This window comes from Zonotrichia albicollis, chromosome 2 (genome assembly GCF_047830755.1).
Source record: "Zonotrichia albicollis isolate bZonAlb1 chromosome 2, bZonAlb1.hap1, whole genome shotgun sequence".
In the NCBI taxonomy this organism is placed as follows: domain Eukaryota; kingdom Metazoa; phylum Chordata; class Aves; order Passeriformes; family Passerellidae; genus Zonotrichia; species Zonotrichia albicollis.
The window spans coordinates 58,482,528-58,506,847 of NC_133820.1; the positions used below are offsets into that span (position 1 = coordinate 58,482,528).

The following is a 24,320-nucleotide window of genomic DNA, read 5'->3' on the forward strand; positions in this document are numbered from 1 at the left end:
ATAAATGCTTTGCACAACAATTTCTATGCAATTATAATGGTTTTAAATATCTCTATGTATATATTTTAAAAAAAATTGGTGGAGGTCAGACAAGGAATGCACTAGGTTACACCCCCTTACCTCATTGAAATACTATAAATTTATCTATTACTGTACTGCCAGAAGATTCAGCTTGCCTTCCTTTAATAGTTAACATAAGTAACTATATCCTAGAACTCTATGTTCAGTTTGCTAAAATTAATTTTTTCTGTCACCAGGCTTTGATAAGACTGTCAGAATGTAATTTTTTACTATACTTGCCGTTGTTCACATCACTCTCGGAGGTTTGCACTCTCCCCCCACATACAGACCCCAATGAGAGCTGCATAAAATCTTAACGCTCAATTAATAAGTTGTTGCTAGTTGTAAACCACATTCTCAGATCAGGGAAGGGTCAACAAGAGAGGCCTGCTTGCAGGACAAGCAAGAGACAAATTAAGTTAGGCAGCACAAACTACAAGTAGGTAAGAGAATCCGAGCTCAACCTTTCAGAAAGAATTAGGTGCCTCTAAGTCAGCTGAAGAGACTGGATAGGAAACAGCTTCAGATCAGCTCCTCTCTGATTTAAGTCACATATTTTATCCTCGTTCTACCACTAAAGAAAACACCTTATTCATAGTTAAATTACAGGTTAGGATCAAGAGCCATTAATTCTTCGACTAAAAATGCCAGAATTTTTATGTTCTCCTGCCATATGAGATACAGAACTTTTCAATAACACTGTTGATAACAGCCACAGAAACTACAAAAATTTCAGCTTCCCTTGGGAAATGGAAAACAGAAAGGTTAATCAAAAATGAAATCCTAATAATGAGCTTAATACAAGATCCCAAACTAGGGAGTGAACCCCATGCAGACAGTACTTGTTTTACTTGTATTTCTCTTCTGCAATTATTCCCTTGCAAATTACTACATTTTGTGTGAAACCTCACATGCTCATTAGCTCAGAAGCTGACAGGGAACACCACCAAACTCCAGGCAGTTGTGTGCATGCTGGAAGCACGCTGTGTTCAGACTTCAGCTGGGGCTTTCGCTGCAAACTCAGACAGTGGTGGAAGAAAAAGCATTCTGTTAACACCACTTTTCCCCAAGTGCTTAAAGACAGAACTAAGGAACTTCTTATATATATAGCTTTTGCCTTTGTGGTTTTTACACTGGAAATGCAGATTCAGTAATGGCTGCATTCTCTTGTTCAGAATGATGGCTGTTTTTCTCACATCACTGAAGGCTGGGTGTCCCTTCTGCCAACATTTTTTAAAATCCTCTATATTGTGGTTATTACACACTACATGCAAGTATGCAAGCAAGCAAGCAAGTAGTTAGTTTTCATTGTCTCTTACTATGTTTTTATTGTTCATAATTGTCTTGCTAATTCATGATGCTGTCTAATTGTTTTTGTGTAACTGGAATGATTATGTAAAATGTTCCAACATGCATGAAATTTCAGTGTAATAAAAATCTCACATAAAAAGCAAAACCCAGATGTTAATTCAAAACTCAGTGTAGATTTCAGACATTTGCATTGTTTTTCTCCCTAAGCATATGGCCAAAACTTATTTTGATATACTCTGTTTCTCATACAAATTTTAGAAATTGAAAAACAGCTATGATTAATAAAAACAATTTTGAATGAAATTACGATGCCTGCTGAATGTCTTCTTGGGCATGTAGGCAATGACAAATCAACTTCTAGAATGCTTTGTGACAGCCGAAAGTAGCTGTGCAACCCTTAAGCTGAAGCAGTTTAATTAAACCTTGGCATTTTAACAGAATAAAAGAAAATTAGCTATCCTATTTCATTTCCCTATAGTGTAAACAGAGTGTATGACAGGCATCTGTGTGATATATAATTAATCCCACCAGTCAAAAAATTCTTTCAAGGATAGTTATGAAGACTTCAGCTCATGTATACAATAAAGTTTATATCCCAAAGTTGCTTATTATGTATTCCTCAAATTACTTAATGAGATGATTTATTGTTGTACACAGTGTGAACGAGAAAATTATGGTTATATATAAAAGTAGATGCATTATACATTCATATTTGTAACTCCAAAGAAAGATAGCTAGAAGCAACTGCACCTAACAAAGCTAGAGAAAAAGGTCTGCAAAATGCATTTCATATGCTAAAGAAACTGTGTATAAGGAAGAAGTACTTTTCATTACTTTTTAATAAAATAGCAATTTATGTTTAAATTGATTTTAATAAGCATGCAATTCATAATCAAGCCAATTTTCAATTAAGTGATAACTGAACAGTGACAGCAGGGTGACATGCTGCTGCACGGTGGAGCAGAAGCAGCAGAAAGGGTAAAAAATTTTCCACCTACATCCTGATGGGACGAAAGAAATAAGCACATAACAAGTTCTCGGCTAGCTAGAAAAGGTTCACTGCAATTTTGGTTCCAGTAGGGTGTTTTAACTGGCTTCCAGCTGCTGCCCCAGAAGGACAACTGCCTCCTACAAATCCCATCTCACACTGTTTTGATCCCATGGCTGCCTAGGATATGCCAGAGCACAGTATTCCCACTTGGTTGTGTAAGCAGGTGAGTCAAGGCCCAGGTCTCCCCTGACAATAATGGTAGTGTAAACTTTTAGTTTACAGTTAGATATAGATGGGCAGTTGTGTGAAGGTTTCTAAATCTCAAACTGAGTCCTATCCTTAGAGCAGGAGCCAAAAAACATGCAGTGGAGATAAGCATATATCCACATACAAGTGTCTAACGTCATTTGAATTGTCTTACATTGTCCAGGAAACTCATATGGGACAAAGGACAAGGAGGGAAGGTGCACACTGCAGGATGCCGAGCAGGATACCCCAGGGCATATTAAAGAGCACTGGACCGCACAGATGACCAATTGACATGTTTTACAACATTTACATTGCTGTAAGACAAAACTGTAGCCTAGTGGTGCACCTAATCTTACAGGGTTCCTGATTTGATGTAAAGCCCTCTATTCACAAGTAGTCCTGCACCTACACGTACTCAGAACAACTTGGCTTCCACAGCTCAGTGCCATGATCCCACCTGACCTGGAGTGAGACAGATCAAACCACCCAAAGGACCCAACATGCAAGTTCTGCACAGAGAATTACAAGTGCTTCTATTAGAGACACACAGCAAAAGTGGCAGCTCTGCTTCTCCCAGTAGCCTGTAGAAATAAATGGACTTCTGTCTCCCTCATCACTTTGGAATATATCCACTAATGTGGATATATTCTAGTGTTTATACAAGCCAAGTTGAATTCACCAATAAATACCATAAAGAGGGAGACATGCTTTTCTTGGAGGTGAACTGGGGTGGGAGGAGAGGAAACAGACACAGACTGGAACACAGAAAATTCTGAGCAGATATTAAGGGGATAAAATTACCTTGAGAGTTATCCAAATTTTGAACAGAGAGGTTGTCTACAGACTGAGATGTTCAAGGCTCAGCTTGACGTGATCCATACCAACCTGACCTAATTAGACCTGCTTTGAGCAAGGAATTAATGAAGATGACATTCAGAACTCCTGTTAGAACAGAACTACTCTATGAAGTAATAATTAATTAATTTAATTGCTTCATTAAAAAATAATGAATGAAGTAATTATTCTGTGAAGGTAATTTTAAGAATATGGCTTCAGATATACACATACTTCATTGGCACTAGAATGCATCAGATTTCATAGCTAAAAGAGACTATATCTTGGTCTGAAATACAGGAACTTGCTTTAGGTTCCACAAGGCACAAGCAATGTGCAATCAAAGATAGTATTCTCATAATGAAATCCAAAATTACACAGAGGTTAAGCAGAGAGCTAAAAAACACTGCCCACAGAAGCATATCTAGCCTTTCATTCCTTCACTCTTCAGAACTTCTAAAGAATTAAACCACCATGCTCACAAACTCAGCAGTAGGAATACTGATCCTAGAAATAAGAAGTTATTCAGGAACTACATTTATGCCTATAATAACACTGAGGACTGAAAAACTGAACCAGAATTGGGAGTAGTGAGAATTTATAGGAGATTTTAAAACACTTTTCCTACATTATGTCTGTATAAGCAACTCTCACCTCTATTACATTTATCCTAAATGAATTTATATTTTGCAAAGAAAATTTATATCCTGCACTAGTTACACAGAATCAGGATCTATTAGGTCATCTTTTTCAAAGCCATAACTGTATTTTGTTTGAGAAAAAAAAAATATGTTTAATACTAAAATAAAGCGTGTGATAATTTTTTTTCTTTTTTTTTTTAACTGAGAAAATACACTAGAGAATTCTATGATTTCATAGTGCCTTTCTTCATGGCTATTTCATCTCAATTACTGTTCCTGAAAATTTTTGTATTTTCATGGAACTGGGCTTCAATTTTGCAAAGGTAGCCACAACTCTAAAGTAGCTATTTTATTCTGGTTGCCATTTACTATAATTCCTTCCTTTTCAATGGGAAATTATCTGTGCCTCTTCATCATGTTTCAGAATGACAGAAACAGAGGACTGAGGGCTCTCAGAAAATCCTTTATTCCTTCAGAAGTCCTACGTGACCTGCCACACTGGAATCTAACTTCAGAATCTTTCTGAACTTCTGTAAGAACATAGATTAGCAATTCTTCTATAAGTAGATAGGGGACAATTTAGGGTGCACTCTGTCACTAACATCTCATAGAAGAATGGAGTTCCAAACATCATTATAGCCTCAAGACTGAAGGGTGAAAGTTACTTTAAATGGGAACAAGCAATTTTGAAAGGTTCTAAATTGTTTGGGGATTTCATAACAGTCCAAATTTTTCTTTTTTGAGTTGGGACAGAAGCAGTGGCACAGCAAAGAGGGAACATTACTATTCCATGTATAGGATTGTGGAATAGGACCTGAGCACTGATTCTCATGAACTATTCTAAACAGTTTTATCTATAGGTACTTTTAAAGGACTTCCCTATGCATTACTGTGCACAAAGTAACTGTGCACGTTGTAAATATTTAGCCACATATAAAACGAAATATATCCAGTACAGCAGCTGAAGAGAGTAGTATACATTTCTAACAGCCTACAAATAGGATAGAATTCATGGCCTGTTATGATAGCACTATTATGTATTCATTTGTCTCTATATGGATGGTTGTAATTAGCAATATTTTATTTCTTTATTGTTATTTACTTTCCTTGTGCTCCCTATTGGGACATGTGTTATCCATATGTTTTAAAGCAAAAAGTGAAATAAAGTTACACATACTAATATAAACTAAACTTAAAATTTTATGATAGATATAAGACATGATGGCTGAGGTAATTCCAGCACAACTACTGCACAGTAAAAGAGTGATGTAAAATAACATTTCAGTGTAGTAACACAGCTGAAGCACCAGATTTATTACTACCATTACTTGGTATGCTTAAAAGATGTTCAGTGAGCATGAATTCATCTAGATGAGACAAGAACTAGTGGCTCAACAAATTTTTTCCTCTTCAGGGCCGTATGACATTCCTGCTAAAGTCTGAATAACAGCACAAAAGAAATTTCAAAAGTACTGATTACTATTGCAAAGCCTCCAAGGAATTCACATTTCCATAGTGTCATGAAAGGACATTATTCAGCTAACAGTAAAGATTTGAAAATAAAATTGTTATGCCGCATGCATGTTGATAGCAATTTGGCAAGAGATATAGTATAATTTAGATAGAAGAAATAAAACCAGAACCAAAGCAAAACAGAAAACCCCTGTTACCAATATTCTAAACCCTGCTTTTCAGGAGGATATTAAAGAGCTTGTTTATAACCACTGCTAGAATATCTACAACAGAGATCCATCTTCTTTGTATGACTACAGAAAGAGATTCTAATAATTTCATGAAATAGTCCTACTTAAAAAAAAAAAAAAAAAAAAGAAAAAGCCTTAGTAGTCATATTTGACCAGCTAAAATATAATACACTATTTTACCATACATCATTGTGAGACAATTATGCTTATGAAACAAAGCTTCATGCTTATGAACCACCTTTCCACCTTTACCTTGACACTACCAAAACACTTATCCAGGTACATTGTATCACAGACTGATTTGGTTTAAGCTGGTAGAATTAAAAAATAAATTTTAAAAAATTGTTAAAAGATTTACTTAGGGACAATGCATGGCCTACAAGACATTTTGTGACAAAATGGGTCCTAATAAAAGGTTATTTTTAATGAGTAACACCTTATTTAGAACTGCAATATGGCATTTAAAATCTAATTAGTTTATCCCTTTCTCCACAGACAGAGGGAAAAAAAGAGATAAACTAGCAACTGAGAAGAAAATAATACAATATAAATTGGTACAAAACTGGTAGAAATGAGAACTGTGTTCATTCTGCTAACAGTGCATTCATATTGGTCATATCTAAAGGGTACAAAAAGACAAGCAAAATGTGTAGTCTGAACTAATTACAGTAAAATTACATTGAAGCAAGAAATGTTTGGAAGTGTACATTCTAATATAAGAGGAAAAAATCGTAACAGGGATAAGGGGGAAAAAAGGAGGCACAGAAGGCATGCAAAAAACTGTCTGCCTGGAAAGACCAAGGAAGCTGTCCTGTCTGTGTTTCCTCTTGGTTGGATCTAGAAGGTTTGCATTGAAAGGAGCCAATACCAACACTCTGGGGCCCCTCAATGGAGAAGGTGCCAGAAAATGCTTCAGATCCCAATTTACAAATGAATCCTGATATTATTGCCTAAGTGGCTGTTGAGTAATTAGGAGTAGCCAGAAATCTTCAAAAAGTTTTCAGAATGTTCAAGATGCTTTTTGTTGACTACACAAAGAGCACCAACAACTCTGAGACACAATCATGGATTCCAGATGCAGTATAAGGAATAAAATGGGCAACAGAAAAACTGAAGAGGAACAGGTATGAATTTCTCAGGAGCTCAGGGTTATAAGAGGCACAGCCTTCACAAATGAAGGTTTCCCATGGGCTCCAGTCCTCTGGAGCTTATACCCAGGCTGGGCTCTTTTCATGGACACTGAGCCTGAATGTGAAGAAATGCCTTCTCATTCTATCCTTGGATTTCAAGGAAAGCTGTTACCAATACCTGACCATGGAACTCAGAAAAAGCCCTGGATTTCTTGAAGGGGCTAATATGCTATCAATATTGCTTTATGTTTTTTATAGGTGCTCACAGAAAAAGCAGGTCATACAACACATATCCACACAAAAGCTGTTGGATCCTTTAGCCATGAGATAGACCACCTTCTATTTTTCAGACTTGAATTTACACAGTTGGATGGTGTCCAGGGAGATGGCCTCATAAAACAACTTAAGATTTTTCTTCTCAGAAGGGAGGTGATCACTCAGGCATAATCCCTGAAAATATTAGGAACTCTAGGGGTATTTTTTTATTCTGTTGTTAGGGTTTCTTTTTGTTTGGTTTGTGATCTTTTTTGGGTGGAGGGGGATGTCATTGCTCTTTTTTTAAGTGCTTAAACAATGGTATCAGACTTGCAGCACGAGCCACAGAGATTTCCCAGAGACAACTGGGCTATTTCACAGTCCAGTACACAATTTTTGAAGGGTAGGGCTGTGCTGGTGGGTTAACATTGACATGGCACATGACTGCACAGTGAGAAGTCACAGTGTAACCCAAAGGCTGCATCTTTGGAGAACAATGGCTAAGCTGGTAGGAGCCAGCTGCGTACAGATGGATCCATGCCGTCAGTATGAGCTATTCCCAATTCCGACCTTGAGTTTCCTTATTGGGAAAGCTATTTAGCTTCTGTCACAGCTGAGAAGGAATCCAAAAAAAGACATAAGCAACATGGCCAGTGAAGGGTGGATGGGGGTAGGTACAGGTGAGGGAGGAGAAGGTGAACTCAACTGTTTACATGATGGTATAGATGCCACAAAGCTGAACTTATCAACATGTTTGCCAGTTTGTTACAAACCCAAATATCTTTACATTTATATCTCACTCACTGCGTATTCTGTACAAGCAATCTGCCTTCAAAAAGAAAATAGCCAGTCACTCAAAATAAATGTTTTCTTCAGGGAGTTTATAGCTGGTATCCATAATACAATATTTCCTTTTCTATGGAACAGATTTTTATGCAGAAGTTATTAATACCATTTAATCTAGGGGATCAACATATCCAATTCTAATTCTGTCCCAGTGATTAAAGAATCACTGTTAGAATGTTACCCATACCAATAATTTTTAAACAATACTTTGGATTTACAAATCCATGTACATTATGGATTATGTTAGCAAGTATAGAATTTGTTAACAAGTACACACTTTTACAAAAATGACTGAATTTTCCACTGATTTTGATTAAACTTGCTAGTGTATCCAGGACAATAATTTGCAGTACATTATCTCAAATTGAGACACAATTTCTAGTTCAAGGAACTAGAAGAAATTTGTTACACACAATACAAGCTGGTAGCAAACAGCTACCAGTGGTCTTTCACAAAAGATTTCCTGATTAGCTACAGATTTTCATAATGACTACCCAAAAAAAAAAAAAAAATGAATAAGCTCAGAAATAACATGAAAATGCTGATCTCACCTTGTTTCATATATACTAGATTTCTACCAGTCCTGAGCAGCAGCTCCACAGGTAACTTCCAGAGGACTTTCAACTCCTATGAAAAATCAGCTAAACGTTTTTTAACCGTTGTTATTTTCTCCAATACTACAACAGTACCTGGAAGTCCAGACTGGCATACCATTTTTATGCAAGAGATGGCTATCAAAGGATCATTTGCAAGATCTCTGTTAACAACTCCCATAAAAATTTCCACATACACACAACATGTACAATTAGTTTTAGACATTACTACAGTGGTTGGATTGATAAGCCACAAGAAGAATGAAGATTCTGCACAATAAAGGGCAGGAAGCAAAATGAATAGAGAAAACCAAAGGGAAAGATACAGATTACATAGTCCTACCCAAAGCAGGCTAGGATACTTTTTTTTTTTAAAATCAAATCTATACCCTGACTAGCCTGTGCTTACAATATTCTGCTTATAATCATCATACAATGCAAGCCTTGTGCCAGACATAAATTTACTGCAGTTCACTACAGTTATTTCACAATAGCTGAGATTCAAGGTGTTAAAATAGATCAGAATAAAATTCTGGTTTTAAAAAAACCCCAAAGAACTACTTCAGAGTGTTGTAGGCCAAAAAGGAAGGAGGTCAATGAAAGAAGGCATTATTCCAACAATAAATTACCCTCTGAATGAAGATATAAATTTGATATTCAACATTTTTTCCTCTCATTTCCAAAGTAAATACTTCAATAACACATTTCAGTGCACACCCAGTAATTTTTACTCCAGTTTCATGTATCCTAGTTTGTATCCCATCATATCTCAAGTAATTTTCAACACAAGAGGCAGTAGACATTCCAGACAATAAAAGCAATGAACCAGCATGCCCATACATTCTTCAGACTGGGCTGGCTAAAAGCTAAAGCTCAATTCAGCTCTCCAAGGACTAGGATGATATCAAGTCTGTAGGGAATACTGCTTTTACTGCTAGTTCCTGTATGGTCAGGGTCTGCTTTGCTACACTGGTTGTAAAGGTGAGTTTAGTTTAGGTGAGTTTAGTACGCTCCACTACCCATGTGGGATGGCACGATTTGCCAGAAAATGGTGAGATATACTGCACAATTCTCACAGAAGAAGTTCCTGGACAGGGTGATTTCTATCCCATATAGAAGCAGTACTACCACTCATTTCAAACAAGAACTTTGTGCCTTCTGCTCAGACGCACAAGATATTTCAGACTGGGAATTGTTCTTTTGATCTCAGAGTTCCTTCTTACCCTGCAATTCTTGCAGTACTTATTTCCTACTTTTCCAATGCTTCCACTTGAGAATATTTCCCCTAATTAAAATCCCTTCTAAGGTAAAATCACTTCCTCAGTGACCTCAGTGACTCATTTTTTTAACCTCTAGGAAAACCTCTGTACCCATCATCTAAGTTTCACATGTATTTCCTGCCAAGCCAAGTAAAATTTTGTCTTCCTCTGAATCGTTATCTCCTTAGTTTCTTTGCCTTCCCAAAACCTGCCTTTGACGACTTACATTACACGTTTTCTCTTTAGTTGCCCAACAATCCTCTGCTACTGCTTTCTACTCTTCTGTTATCCTATTGATATTCACTCCTCCCTGCCTTTCTGAACACCCTTCCTGCAAAATTTATGAGGAAAAGGTGCATTTATCATTCATCTTCCCAATCCGCACGCCACCCTTCTTCTCTGTCTCGTTCAGTTTCCCTCCTTTCTTCCCCGATTCCTTTTTCTTCTCCTGAACTGTGCAGACCTTATTCTCACGATCCCCTCCGGCATTGGCCTCCCAGCTCTTTTTGCGTTCTCCACCACATCTGTCCTGCCCCGGCTCCTGCCACGCATCCCGGAGCCTCCCTAGCCCGTCCGTCCGTCCCACCCTGAGGCCGGCCCCGAACTCCATCGCCGAGAGCGGGCGAGGCGCGACGATGCCAGGCCCGGCCCGGCCCGGCCCAGCCACCGGCCCTGGAGCCGGCTCGCTCCGATAAACCGCAGAGCTTTGGGGTCCGGGCGCCCTCCAGAGGCACCACCGAACCCTGCCCTGCCCGCCAGAGCCGGGGACGCCCGGCAGGGACGCGGAGCAGTGAGGGCGAGGGGTGCCCGGGTGCTTCCCGCAGCCGGGGAGCGCGGTCCGTCCGCGGCTGCTCTACGTCCCTGGTTGGCAGCCGGGGCGGAGAGAGGGAGGGCACAGCTCGTCTCCCGCCCCTGCTCGCCTTCTCCTTCTCCTCCTCCTCCTCCTGGCGCCCGCCCTCTGTTCCTCCTTCCCTCCCTGCAGCGCCGGCGAGACCGCGAGAGCGGCGCCCGCCCCGCCAGGGCGAGGGAAGGAGGCGCAGCCCGCGGGCAGGAAGCTGGATGAGGACGTGTGCGAGGGCAAGGCAGCCCCTCGGGCATGAAGGGGACCGCGGGGACGCTGCCCTGCCCTGCAGCCGAGCGGGGACATCAGGTAAGCCCTGCCGGCCCGGCCCGAGCCGAGACACTTCCAGTGCTGGGAAAGGGCAAGCGTCCCCTGGAAAGTTGTTCTGCCGGCGCCGGCCGGGGGCGGAGGGCAGGGAGGCGGGGTAGGGTGGCACATTGGGGTGTCCGGCAGGACCCGCTGGGTGCTCCGGTACCCGGCGCGGTGCCCGAGGCTGTGCCGCCCCGCCGGGGCGAGGCGCGCCGCGCTGGGAGTGCGGCCCCGGCGGCTCGGCACCCTTGTCAGCGGCCGTGCCGCGCCCCGCGGAAAGTTTCCAACGGAGTGAGGGCCGAGAGAAGCGGGAGAGCATCAACGCGGGACGGGAGCGAGGCGAGGGAGAAGCAGCTTGTCTGCTTGCCGCGGGCAGTGGGTGCCGCAGCTTTCCCCGGGTGGCAGGAGCCGTGCTGCCAGCAGTTCGCTCAACTTGTTCTTCACTCTGGTTTGTTGCAGAGGAGTAGGATCAAGTATTCCTGCAAGTGTAATGTCGACATCTTTGATGGCTGCATCTTACTCTTCTGTGAAATTTACCTACTCGCTTGTGTCAGTTTAGGTATGTTTAGGAGAAACAAACTGCAAAGTCTTACCAGAAAGGGACGCACAGCAGTACGCCTGAGACTTCAGTAGGTTTGTTATGTTGTGTGACGTAAGAGTAAATGCAACTGCTGATCTTTTTGATTCACATTTCATTGGGGCTTTTTAACTGAACATTTGTGGATTAAGCAGAAACTTTGAGTAAAATGTGTGAATCATCATAACGCTGTTGGAGATCAAATCCCAATTTAAATGTTTTGCAATTATTTTCTTCCCCCTTTGCTCATAATTCAGATAAAGGACAGACTAAAGTAGTTTGCTTGGTTCCTCAGAAGTAGCTTAAGGAATCAAAAGTGAGCAGCGTTCCACACAGAGGTTGTAGGTACCTTTGCTACAAAGCTAAAAAAAACAACATTGAACCACTTTAAGGAAAAATAACTAATCAAAAAACCTGTACCTTGGGAAGCCTCCTTTCCTCCCAACCTGAACAAAGATGTGTGCATTGCAACCTGCACTGGGAGTGGAAGGATTCAAGCTATTTCAAATGAGGCAGTTTCCCCTTACAGAGAATTTTCTGCACTAACTCACTTGGTTAATCAGAGACAGTCTGCCTTAACTATCAGCTGCAGTTCCGTGTTTCACTTACACATTGTCAAATACTGAGGTAATTCCACAATATTTGTTGCAAAATCTAAAAGAAAAACTTTAGTGCAATGAACCTAACTTCATTAGATCAAAGTACAAGTAGCTTTTTGGTTTGGAGGTTTATTTTCTTGGTTTTGAGGGTTTTGTTGGTTGGTTGGTTTTTAATAGAACAAATTTGAAGCCAGATTTAGGGGAGCATTCAAAAGTAGCCTAGATTTCACAGTGTACAGCTGTTGCTGCAGGTAATGCTTGAACACCATACTTAAGGTGATTTTCAGGTTAGGACTTTTCCTAATAGGCTCATGGATATATCTCTTAAGAAGGTCTATCACAGTTAATGACCCAACGCAGCTCTAAGACTTCTTTACATGTGCTCAGGCTTTTATTAATGGACTTTTATATAGCATTAAGCTAAGAGAGGGCTGACAAAATAGAAGAATAGACATGTGAAAACTTGAAATACTTCCCACTCTTCTGCATTTTGTTCACTGGTTGGTTTTTTTTATTTTTTCTTTTTCATTTGGCAGCTTCAAATACAACAACTCTGAGCTTTCATGCAAGCGGCAGGTTTTATTAAACCTATGATACAATTTTCTATTGTAGAATGTTCTGTAGTTCTTACTTCCTTGGAAAGATAAGATATGACTAGGGAATTATCATTTTTCTTGACAGCATGACAGTTAAAACTTGGTTTGCATTGGAGTGAGCATGTGTAGTGCATTAAAGGAGATGTCATTCTGAACTGTCTGACAAACTTTTCAACGTTTCTTTTTTATTATATGGAGGTGAATATATTGCTTGTAAAATCACTGCTAGGATGTAACTAAGCTGTAAGGATGAATTGATGTAGTGACGTTGGGTCAAACTTAAGATTTTTAGCATAGTTTTAATATTTAGAAGCCTATGGATTTAGTGCTCAGTTCTGTAACCAGATATTTGAATTAATTTTATTCATATCAGCATCTTAGTTAAATTCACTCAGAAGTACTAGTACTTAAGCTGTGCAGAGGTAGAATATGGGTAGAATATACTGAAGCAAAATGCTTTGTTTGCTAATAAGATATCTGTTCTGATAACATGTCCAAATTGTATGTAGGAATTGCTATCAAAACCTGAGCTCATGTTAGAAGTCAGAAGCTTAAATGTGGCTGGGTGTCCAACAAATGTTCTTTTACAGCGTGCAAAATCTTAAGCAGTGAAAATGGCCAGGTGAGGCAAGGCGGGGGCATAAAAAAGGCCATTAAGGTATTGAAGTGTGGAAAGCTAGGTAAAGAGGAAAAAAAAGAAGGAATTGAGGGTTTGGGGTTTTATTTGCTGTGATGGTTTTTTGTTTGTTTGGGAGGGGGCTTGTCTGTTTGGTTTTTTAGTACTAGCATTTGCTCTAAAAACAAAGTTACCTCTTTTGAAGGTAATACACACCTCGAGGATTTTGGGTAAAGGTGTACATGAAGAAACAGGTGAGGTATTTGCTTTTACCTGAAAACTGTGGTTGCATATACAGCTTTTTTCATTATAGTTCTGTTTGCAGACCTTGTACTGCTATATATAAAGGCATCTCTTGAGCCATAATAGAAAATTTTTTTCTTGGTTGTTAAACCCATCGTGTATGCTTGGAGTAGATAATACCATTGTAAAACAAGTTAACTGTGTTTAGTGTTTTTGCAGAAGCAAGAAACTGATAAAAAGTGGAAAATACTGGCTAAAGAAAATTGTGTCTTAGTTACAAGTTGAATTCCCAGGTGCTGAGAAGTACATATGATAAACCTGTAAAAAGACAGGACTAGATTTAGAAAAGGATTTCTTCTGGTCACTACAAACAAGTAATATTCCTGCAGAATGAGCTTTCACTTTGCATGCACATTCTGGGTGTTGGTTTCCTCTCAACTGAAAGACTCCTGATTATTTAATTTTTGCTTTCTTTGCCACCTTTTTTAGACCTCTGGTAGTTAATATTTTCTGTATTTTCTGTTGAATTCCTCTAATTTCTTCCTTTATTCAAAAGGTAGAGAATGTTCTGTGCGGAAATTACAGCTGTGGCCTTACCAACAAATAAACTGTAAAGATTAGCTTCAGTTCAAGGTAGCATGTTGTCTTTTCTGCAGGAATATGGTATTTCTGATCATTTTTACTCATGGTAACTCTAACCATCAAAATACCAGAGTAGCTACACACTGTGGGTCCTCATCCAGTATTTTCCCACTCGGTTATTTTTAGTTAACTATTTACATTCTTTAATTGCATCTTAATTTTCTCCTAGATCATGTTTGCAGTTTAACATCATTATTCTGAATTTTAGTCCATATACCAAGATTTCTAGTCCTGGCTTCTAGATCTCCTTGGCCTAATGTCGTGCTTAGGTGTATAAACTATACTTTGGTGCTTCTCTTATTAATAAAGTGATTAATATGTATCAGGAAAGATAGGGGAGCCTTCTCTTAATATGGAAATGTAAACTGTTTCTTAATTAACTAATATAATGGGTTTCAGTCCACAGGTATTATAACAGTGTATAAATATGGGTATTATTGTCTTTTAGAAACTATTATGAAGTCCAAAGCAGGAGTAGTGTGTATTTGTTTAAGAAAGGTTTTGTTGCAAAACATCACAGCTTTAAAGGAAAGGAAGTGCCTTTTAATGTAGAAATTCTTTTTAATACGATTGTTTTACTGAGCGACCAAATACCTTATCCTGAATGTCAGCTCAGAATACTCCTGGGCAGTGTCCCTTGCAATTGTATCATGTATCCTATTTGTAATTAAAATGCCATACATAAACCTCATGAAAATTAACAAGGTAACTTAAGTGCTAGTTTTACTTTTTAGTTTTTGACAATTATATGTAGTAAATAACTTTAGTTACCAAGAAATGGGCAATAATATGTCAAATTATTGAGCTGTTTAATTGACTACTATGCTTTAATTTCTAAGGGTCAGTCAAGTTTCACATTTGTACATATTTGTGAAAACATTAGAGGAAAACTAAAATAGTGTTATGAAAACTGATTTTCTTTTAGAGGCATATGGCATTGAAAACCTTAACAGTCTTTAATGAAATTGCCATAATATGAAATTTGTTGTTATATTTTCCTGTTTTCTACAAATATGTAGAGTCTTAGGTTTAACAGAGTGATTCTGAACATCTAATTATTTTTTTTCCACTTCACTGAATTGACTCACTGTGATGTTCCAAATTAATATATTTGTCAATATTGCTGTCAAGTCACATTACATGTATCACCCTCTGAAATTGAAGAATTACTTTTGGAAACTTCAATATATGTGAGTCATACAGAAGTACCTAAATAAATTCCTTGCTTGTGGTTGTGCATTAGGCATTCTATACTTCTGAGAATGTATTTATTATAAATAATTCTGAAAACTTCATAATATCCTGTCTGTATAAACCTGGAGAGATAACTTCTATTTGTTTTCTAAGAGTAGCACTCTGGAATTTGGATTTTGTATATTGAACACCCTTGCTGTTATCAAAGATACTGTAAAAACATGTTTTTCTATGTTGCAGAAAAAGTAGATTGCTTTTTGAGTTTTGAGGGAAACTCAAGATTGAAGAAATTGCACAATGTATACTGAAAACCCTGTTCATTAATCTAAAAATGACATAATAACATATATATATTGATTCTAAGCCAGCAATTTATTTGATTTCTGAAATAAGGAATTTTTGTCTGTAACTATCTGTCAGTTGTCACCAATTATTTATTTGCTAATGAGGAATTGTAAACTAATGTACAACATTATTTGAGAAAAATATTGTATGTGAAAAATGGTTACGTGATACTGGTTCCCTGACTTGATTTTCTTGGATGTAGCACTTTCTCAGGCTGTGAAGATTTTTGCTCAGAAATTTGAAGACAGCAATATTTTTTACATATAGAGGTGCATATTCACATAAATAAAAAGGACTCAGATTTTTTCTGGTGCTGACTTCAAAACTTGGAAGCACTTAAACAACCAAGGAAGGAGAAAAAAAATGGAAAGGTCTGGCTGATTAAATAAATTTCACTGGAATCTCTCCATCCATTCTCAAAAACAAACTTCCCCAGATAATTTGAGAAAAAAAATTGTGACCTGTCTCAAAAAGACTGCAATAGCAGCCATTGTGGAAGTCCAGAGACATCCTGCCTCCTCCTTGTTATCGAAACCAACACTGGGTCCTGAAGCCTTCTGTTATTTAGGAAGAAGGTTCAGCTTTTAGTAAACCGTTTACTGTGTCCTGGCAATGGTCAGAGTTACTTTTATGTCTGAAGTGCAAGGTCAAATCACTTCTCTCAGGACTTTTAGTTGTTGCATGAGCTGTGTTCTTCATGGGTCTAGAAGGAAGTCAAGAGGTCTTCTCAGCGTCTTGTAAGGAATGTGATGAGCTACCAAGCCTTTAGGCAATGGGATCTTCTTCTTCTTCCCTTAGTTTACTCGCTGGCTAATACAAGATCCCCCAGAAGTAATAGAATTGTCTAATGGCTTGGGTTGGAACGGACCTTAAAGATAATCCAGTTCCAAACCCCCTGCCATGTGCAGGAACATCTCTTACTATACCAGATTGTAAAAAGCCCCATCCAAATGGGTGCTAGAACGTCCCAGAAAAAGTTAGGGATCATATAGGAATCTCTGTTATTAGTGGTAATTATACTCATAGTTAGGGATTGGGATCTGCGTAGAGAAATGTGCAGATTTATGCAGGAATCTGAGTTCCAGCAACTAATGTGGAAATGGCTGTGACTGTGCTGCCAATATAATTATTAGATGCAGCAAGCACAGGGCTGTGGGAAGATGTGTGCACTCTATCTACTTATTGTTACTGACATAGTTTTAGTGAGTGACACCAGGACAGAGCCTTCAGAGAGCCTTTTACTGTAGTCTAATTAAGTCATCTTGTCAATTGTGGTGTTTCATTTCCAGAATGTTTAATGCTTTCTTCTTGTTCAGTCTTGTAGAGAAAGTAATAGTATGGCCTGAATCACTTATTACACCTTTGAACTTAAGCCATGTTAAGTTCTGATAGTACTTGGTCTAAATACCACTTTAAAAAGGAAAAAAAAAAAATGTGCTTTGGAGGATAAGTACACTCACTCAACATGGCTTTTTCAAGGGTGAAATTACCATGAATTTTCAGTCAAGTTTTGCAACAATGGACCCAAGGTATAACTAAGGACTTTCTCTGTTCCAAAGGATTATTTCAGGTTAAGCATTGCAGACAAGTTGCAATTCTTGATGCACCTCGACATAGCTTTGAAAGCTACAGCAATATTACAGTGTTGCACAGGCCTTTATCAATTCTATTGCAAGGGAATACATTAAGAAATTGCAAATGCAACTAAAAATACTGCATTTTAAGGAGTACAGTTGGTTTCATGTTACATTTGAGCATTGCATTTTTAGGATACACTAGACCTGAAGAGACTGAAACTTTGAATTCTAACTTCTCAGTGGAAAGGCAAAGTCAGCTTTACTTAGATCAGCAGAGAAAATGTGTGCCTCTCCTCCAACCAAATTAACAGGGCTTCAAGAAAACTATATGCTTTTATGGGAAAAGGTATTTTTTATCTTCTTTAATAAAACCCTTTTGTTAGCATATGCTGTCTTCTTAACAGCACATTTGATTGATAGCTTGGAACAATATAGCAGTCTCATCAGGCCTGCCTTTTTAGGGGAACTCATTATGCTACTTCTGAAGTGTGTGCAGTAACCCATCAACATGGGTTATTGGGTTCTTAATACTGTATAATTAGGATATATGTATGATTCTGCTCCTTGTCCAGCTTGTTGCTTGCCTTCCTAATCCTATTTAGAGATTTGCCAAGAATAGGAATTGCTTGTATTTTTTTTAAGCACTAGGGTTTGAGTAATAAAGGAAGTAAGGAAGATTGTAAGGAAATTTTCACTGTCATTGCTTTCTTATTCCCATAAGTGAAGGTTAATCTTAAATCTGAGACAAAAATCTGTGCTAAAAGGAAGCATCCCTCCCTTTTTAAGTATGGTGCTGTGTGTCTCTTATCTACTAGTTAAACTTAATGATTGCCAAACTCTTCTCAGTTTTGGGAGTGCTTTGTGGTAATCTCTCTGACATGTCTTAATACTTTTTCTTGGGATTTTTGCTGTCATACAATGTCTCATACACTACACATACTGAATTTCTTGGAATATTTAGAAATTATGTGTTAATTATGGGAATTTTTGTCAGGAGCTGTATTCAGATATTTTTGGAGTTTTTTTGTTTGTTTTATTTTTTGTTTATTTTTGTTTATTTGGTTGGTTTTTGTTTTGATTTTTTTGTTGGTTTGTTTGTTTTGTGTTTAAATTGTAGGTTAACTTGAAGCCAGTTGAATCAGTAACCCAAATTAAGCATCCATTGTTTTTGTTTGCTCAGCTGAGTCCAAAAATATGCTAATAACAAATACATTCAGTCCTCCATTCCAACAAAAAATGCAAGTGCACCTAGGCATGCCAGTGAATTCTTGTCTCAGGTTGCTTGTACAGTTGGCACCCGTGTCTGCACATATGTCTTTGAGCATGGCAGAGCTTTATCTGTGGTGAATGCAACACTGATTGAAGACAGTACACTGGCAGATAATAAATGTTGGACATTCATGCTGATTCATATAGTTTCTTTAGTCCTATCATCAAGCTGGTGAGCAAGTGCAAAAACTTTTGCCATTTTTCCTGCCGATGTTTGCTGCATCCGCTCTTGGCTGACAGGCTTACCTCAAGGTCCATGCCTATCCAGAAATCAGCCCCTCATGCAAATATCCAAGAGTTGAGGCCATCTGTAAAATCTGCTTCTCATCTACGTATCATTAGGGTTTATTGATTGTACTGTCATTTTCAGGTATAATCTCTGATCAGGGTCAGTCTCTTTCCCATGACTACTGCAACTGTCAGCCCACTGTGTAAATGATGAGCATGGACTCAAGGAGTCTTTTTGCAGACTGTGCAGAAAATCATAATTAGCAGCAGAAGTGACTAGACTAAAATAATTTTTATGGCTGCACATAAAATCCTGTTTTTATTTTAATTTCGGCTCCATAAGGTTTTGGAAAATTTAGTTGAGCTATGGGAATACACTTTTGGTTGAGTTCACTGCACACTTACCTAACAGCAATGTCTACAATTCGCTTATTTTTCCAGGCAATTTTTTCCTTATTCATGTGGCAAAATATTCTTAAGAAGTTAGTATAGATTTACTAGTTAGCACAAGATTACTTCTTGGCACTTGATTTTGTCTTGGCAGGTTGAACTACTATGTGATTTTTTTCCATCTCTTACTGAGTTGTGGCAGCATTCTGCAAATACAATGCCTTCATGAAAGCAGTAAGTTTAAAACCATCCACAATCATACTTTTTCTACTTTATTGTGAATTGTGAAGAGAGAAGCAAATGCATACCTGACAATAAATAGCTTGACTAAAGTTGGTTGTAGCAACAAACTGTCTCTTCAGTCAGCTGCAACAGACATCACCTAGAAGTAGCCCAATGCTGATATAAATCTTCTGATAGTTGACTTTGGAAAAGTCTGGAAAATTAATTCCGTCTTTCTGTTCATCCTTTTGAATAGCTTATAATTACAGACACTATTCTAAAGGAGATGCTGGTATTTCTTTTCTTCTTGTTAATTTTAGATGTAAACTCATTTGGTATCAAGTACATGAATTACACTTTTTCACAATCTAGGTCTTTGATGGAAAAAAAGTCATGAGATAAAACTGTCATGCTCCAGGCTTTGTCACAAGAAACCAGTTGCTCCTGCAGGAACAGGGACAACTGGTGCTATCTTCAATTGTCATAATAGACTCTTGAAGCAGAGTGATTTGAATGGGAAGGAAATATTATCTCTTTTTTTTTTCCCCTGTAAAACAACCTTACACCAGATCATTATTCTTTAGGATCAGTTGACAGGAACAAATGAGAATCTTTAACTGAAACTATATGTTAATGATAGCATGAAAACAAATGAAAAGGTGTCTGAAAGGTACTCAAAGCAAGTTCATTTCTCTACTTATAATGGGTATTAAAATCATAACAATTTTCTGGTAACAGTTCTGGGAAATGGCATACTCTTACAGTATGTGAAGTAAGTCTCCTGCAAGATGGGAGGAGGTCTTTATATCACAGAACGGAATCATAAAATTGTTTGAGTTGGAAGGGATCTTAAAGATCACCCAGTTCCAACCCCCTGCCACAGGCAGGGACACCTTCCACTGCACTATACTTCTCCAAGTCCCATCCAGCCTGGCTTTGGACACCAGTACATCCCAAAAAGAGTTAGATCATGCAGTAGCCAGTTGGAGATGATCATATTGGTAAGTAGGGATTGCTGTCTGCCTAGGAACATGCAGATATATGCAGGAATCTGAGTTCCGGAATCTAATGTGGAAATGGCTGTGACTGTGCTGCCAATGATTGTTAGATGCAGCAAGCACAGCACTGTGGGAAGATGTGTGCACCCTCTTTACTTATTGTTACTGAAAGTTTTAGTGGATGACACCAGGGCACTAATGCACATGACTTTATTTGAAGAGAAATCTTCAAAGAGTTTATGAAATCACAAGAACTAATTAAACAACTAAGCATATGTATTTGCCAATATAGTTCAAACTTTCATCTGATATGTTCTCTATTCTGATAATTTATATTCAAGAACTTCCTTGGGCTGAGAAATGCATGCATTGTTGTGAGAAGTTTAGTAAGAGGGTCTAAAACTAGATTTTAAATTGTTAGTAGAGCAGCTAAAAATGGAAAAGTTTAACTTTCTTTTTCCTGCACTATTTAGTATTTCATTAGAAATAATGTTTTAAAATAATCTATGAGGATCAAGTGTTAATTGAGTTATTATGGTTCTGTATGAAAATTGCATGTACGATACTTATGAACATTACAAAGTTTTCAGATGCTTATCCAGCAGAAAATGTTGAGATGCTTTTGTGTCCAGGGAATAGCAGGATTCCATTTCCTGTCGGTGGACACAAGTGAATTTGTAGTTTACTGTTACAAACTTAACAAAATAATAACTTTTGTTTCACAGTAGTTGAGTCTTATAATATGCACTGTTTGGTTGAGAAATTAAATAGTTTTGGTGATACTTCTGGTTAATACTTAAGTGCTATCTCTGATTTGTTATAAGCAAGACAGTTTTTACTTACAATAATGACTTACAAAGTCATTACTTTCCAGTTTTGAGGTAGCTCTATTGAGTTTTGGTAAGCCGGGTTGAAATTTCAGCAATTGTTTCTACTCATTATAGAATTGTGTAAATGAACTAGCTTCTGTTCCAAACTCCTCCAGTTCTTAAGGAAACTGGAAAATTTCTCTAAGCTTACAACAATTGGTACATTCCATCTATCCAATGAAATAGTGAACATCAGGCTATTTTTTGATGGGACACTCCTGTTGCTCTCTGTTCTATTCTTTACTGCTGCAGATTGTTTTTTGTTGTCTCCACCCTTTCTCAGTCACTTTTATTTTGTTTGCTTCTCTTGTCGTATTTCTTGATTTCTTTTTTACATGTCGTCCCTATGTCTTTATGTCTCTTACCTCCTATAAAGCCATTTTATCACTTCTGTTTAGTATAGATGACTCTTCCTTTCTTCCTGAGCATAAACCAACCGAATTTTGAAAGTCCAGTGAAAAGCTGTCTGGCCTCATTGCACAGCAAAATTCCAGAGTGAGCTCTGGGAAATGGAAAGAAAAAGAAAAGAGAAAGTTTTGATTAACCTAGTGCAAGATTTGTCTATAAGCAGTTCCAGGAGATCATGACAGATTAGTTTAAAGTGAAATACAGGGGAAACATTATCAATATGAGTTTTCTTGAGCTTCGGCTTCCTGAGAAGTCACTAGTGTTGTTAGTGCACATCGTCTTTCTCATCACTTTTGTCAGAAGAAACTAGATTTGTTTTCACGAGTTTGATAGTTCTAGTTGTATGTGATCTCCATCATCATTTTTGAATGATTATCTGTCCTTCTAAGACATCTTTGGACTTTTGCCAGTACAGAAGTGTCTGAACAGACAAAGAGAACATTTTACTCACTTGTGCTTCGTCACAGCATTAAACAAATATAATTAAAGGTATGGTACTGGTGACTTACTGTTCTCGAATAGCTCAGTTTTGTCCCTGGAAGTAACAACACCATTTTGTGCCATTAGGAGTGCCTCAGGATATTTGCCTTACATTTTAAAAGCAAATTTAATACACATTTTATGTAGCTAGAGTAATGTGTAAGTGAGAAGTGGTACTCCACTTATTTGTCTAATTTTATAATAAAATCATAATGTTCTAACTTCTGTAAATAACAGACTAAATAGGGCCCAACTTTCCAAATGAATAAATCTCATCGCTTACTTAGTGACAGGCGACACATCCCATCCAGGTAACCTTTTGTTCAGTGGCAGAAGGTATAGCCTTACTTAGAGGTGTCAGACTATAATGCAATCACGTAAGAATCCAATTATCTTTTTTTTAACTATTCCTACTTTTTTTTTTATGACCAGCCATGCTGAAATTTTAATGAGAATTCTCAGGCTTACCTTAGCAGATAGATGGCAGAATGAACATTTTTATAACTCAAATAAAAGCCTTTATGTTTTATCATGAGGCGCTCCTATTGTCTTGTTTCCATTTTGTAAGATAAGTAAACTTTACCTCAGAAGAAACTTTAAGGAACACCCCAACTTTGTTATGTGTATACATAAAAATCTGTACACATACACTTTTTCAGTATTACATCTGCATATTTACTTCTCAGCTAGACTTGTTGTTACATTTTGATTATGTAATATTTCCTGGCTACAAAAATCACTTTTTCACATTTTCATTAATCCTGAGTTCATAGTAACATTGAGGTCATCGTGTTTTTGTAACACAATCATGGGAGCACCTTATCAAATTTCCTTGTTGCTAAAGCAGCTTGACCTTGCATTTAATTTACTAATCAAAAGCAATCCTAGCAGGCAGTTCAAACCAAAATACCATATCTTTGTTTTCCTTTGTAAGTAACAAACAAGGTCACAGTAACTGGACAAGAGGAGAGCATTTACCAAACTTCTTGGGCCTTAATTTCCCCCTTATATTGCTGAAAATAAAATCTTAAAAGTAATATTTAAAAATTCTTTTTTCCCCAGGCTGGAAAAATATTCTAGTCTATATTCACTGTAGACTTTCTGTGTGCTACTCCAGGTAGTTTGGAGTGTGCTGCTGCTCTCAAAAATAAGTCATTAGCCCTACTCCTGAGCTCTTCCTAAAGTTCTTTGTGGGCCAGTAGGAAAAGGCTGTCGATCATTCTGTTAAGGCTGTCCAGTGCCAGTCAGTATTTTTTTCTGAAGATTTATAGATTCTGCCTTGGCATGAGATTGCATTTGCCACTGTGACAGGAGGTAGGCTGTTTGGTCCTTTGGAAATCCGCTCACTGGAAATGTGCCACCATCAGAAGGGCTTCTCCAGTATAGTCCTCGTTCCTCGGTTTTTGTCCCAAGGATCCTGAAAAATAAAGTACCAGTAGTGGATTACCCTGCTATTGCTGATAAAGTTAGTTAATCCAATAGCCTGGTGCTGAAAGTTCTCTGTAAAAGAGGGTAGCTGAGAGAAGGATAAATCTGAAGTGAATTGTTGTCGTGTGCTGCTTTTACAAGAAATTGTAAAAGCCGATACATAACATATGTTGCATAGGCAGAAAGACATATTTTGTTTTGGGGTTCATTGAAAGTCAGTCTTACTATAAGTCCTATGAATTTGTAAGTATTGGATGTTTGGAACATTGCTATTCTTAAATGTATCCCACCTGTTTAAAGTATGAGTACAGGATACATACATAGGTAATAATGAAGATCATAAATATTAGCAGATGTCAAGCACAAGTTAAATGCTAAATCCGAAGAGGGGAATTTGTGATCTTTTTAAATACCTCACACGCCCAGGCTGTCATCCTGAAAAATTATAGGTCACAACCAAATGAATGTAAGTTTCTTCATACTGATGTATTTTGACAGATTGTGTTCAGGACTTTATGTAACGAATTTACATTGTATATGTGGGCTGTGTTTCTTAAAGTTCTTGAAAGATTTAAAAAGAATTGCAATTTACCTGCTGCATGCTGAGTAAAAACAAG

General features: G+C 37.9%; 1 protein-coding gene across 8 annotated transcripts in view; it reads left to right on the forward strand.

Moving 5' to 3' along the window:
* The first annotated feature begins 10,804 nt into the window (after nucleotides 1-10,804).
* The window catches only part of SGCG (sarcoglycan gamma), a 103,903-nt gene continuing 90,387 nt past the window's right edge, over nucleotides 10,805-24,320 (forward strand). For 2 of the 8 annotated variants that reach the window (XM_074535243.1, XM_026790686.2), the window contains exons 1-2: nucleotides 10,818-11,022; nucleotides 11,482-11,581. Coding sequence is in view for 1 of the 8 variants with exons in the window: in XM_074535242.1 (XP_074391343.1) it covers nucleotides 10,969-11,022 (54 nt within the window). In the remaining 7 variants the exon portion in view is untranslated. Of the gene's footprint in view, nucleotides 11,023-11,481; nucleotides 11,582-24,320 lie in introns of all 8 variants that reach the window. The other 6 variants (XM_026790688.2, XM_014263942.3, XM_005482518.4 and 3 more) reach the window with 4 other exon arrangements.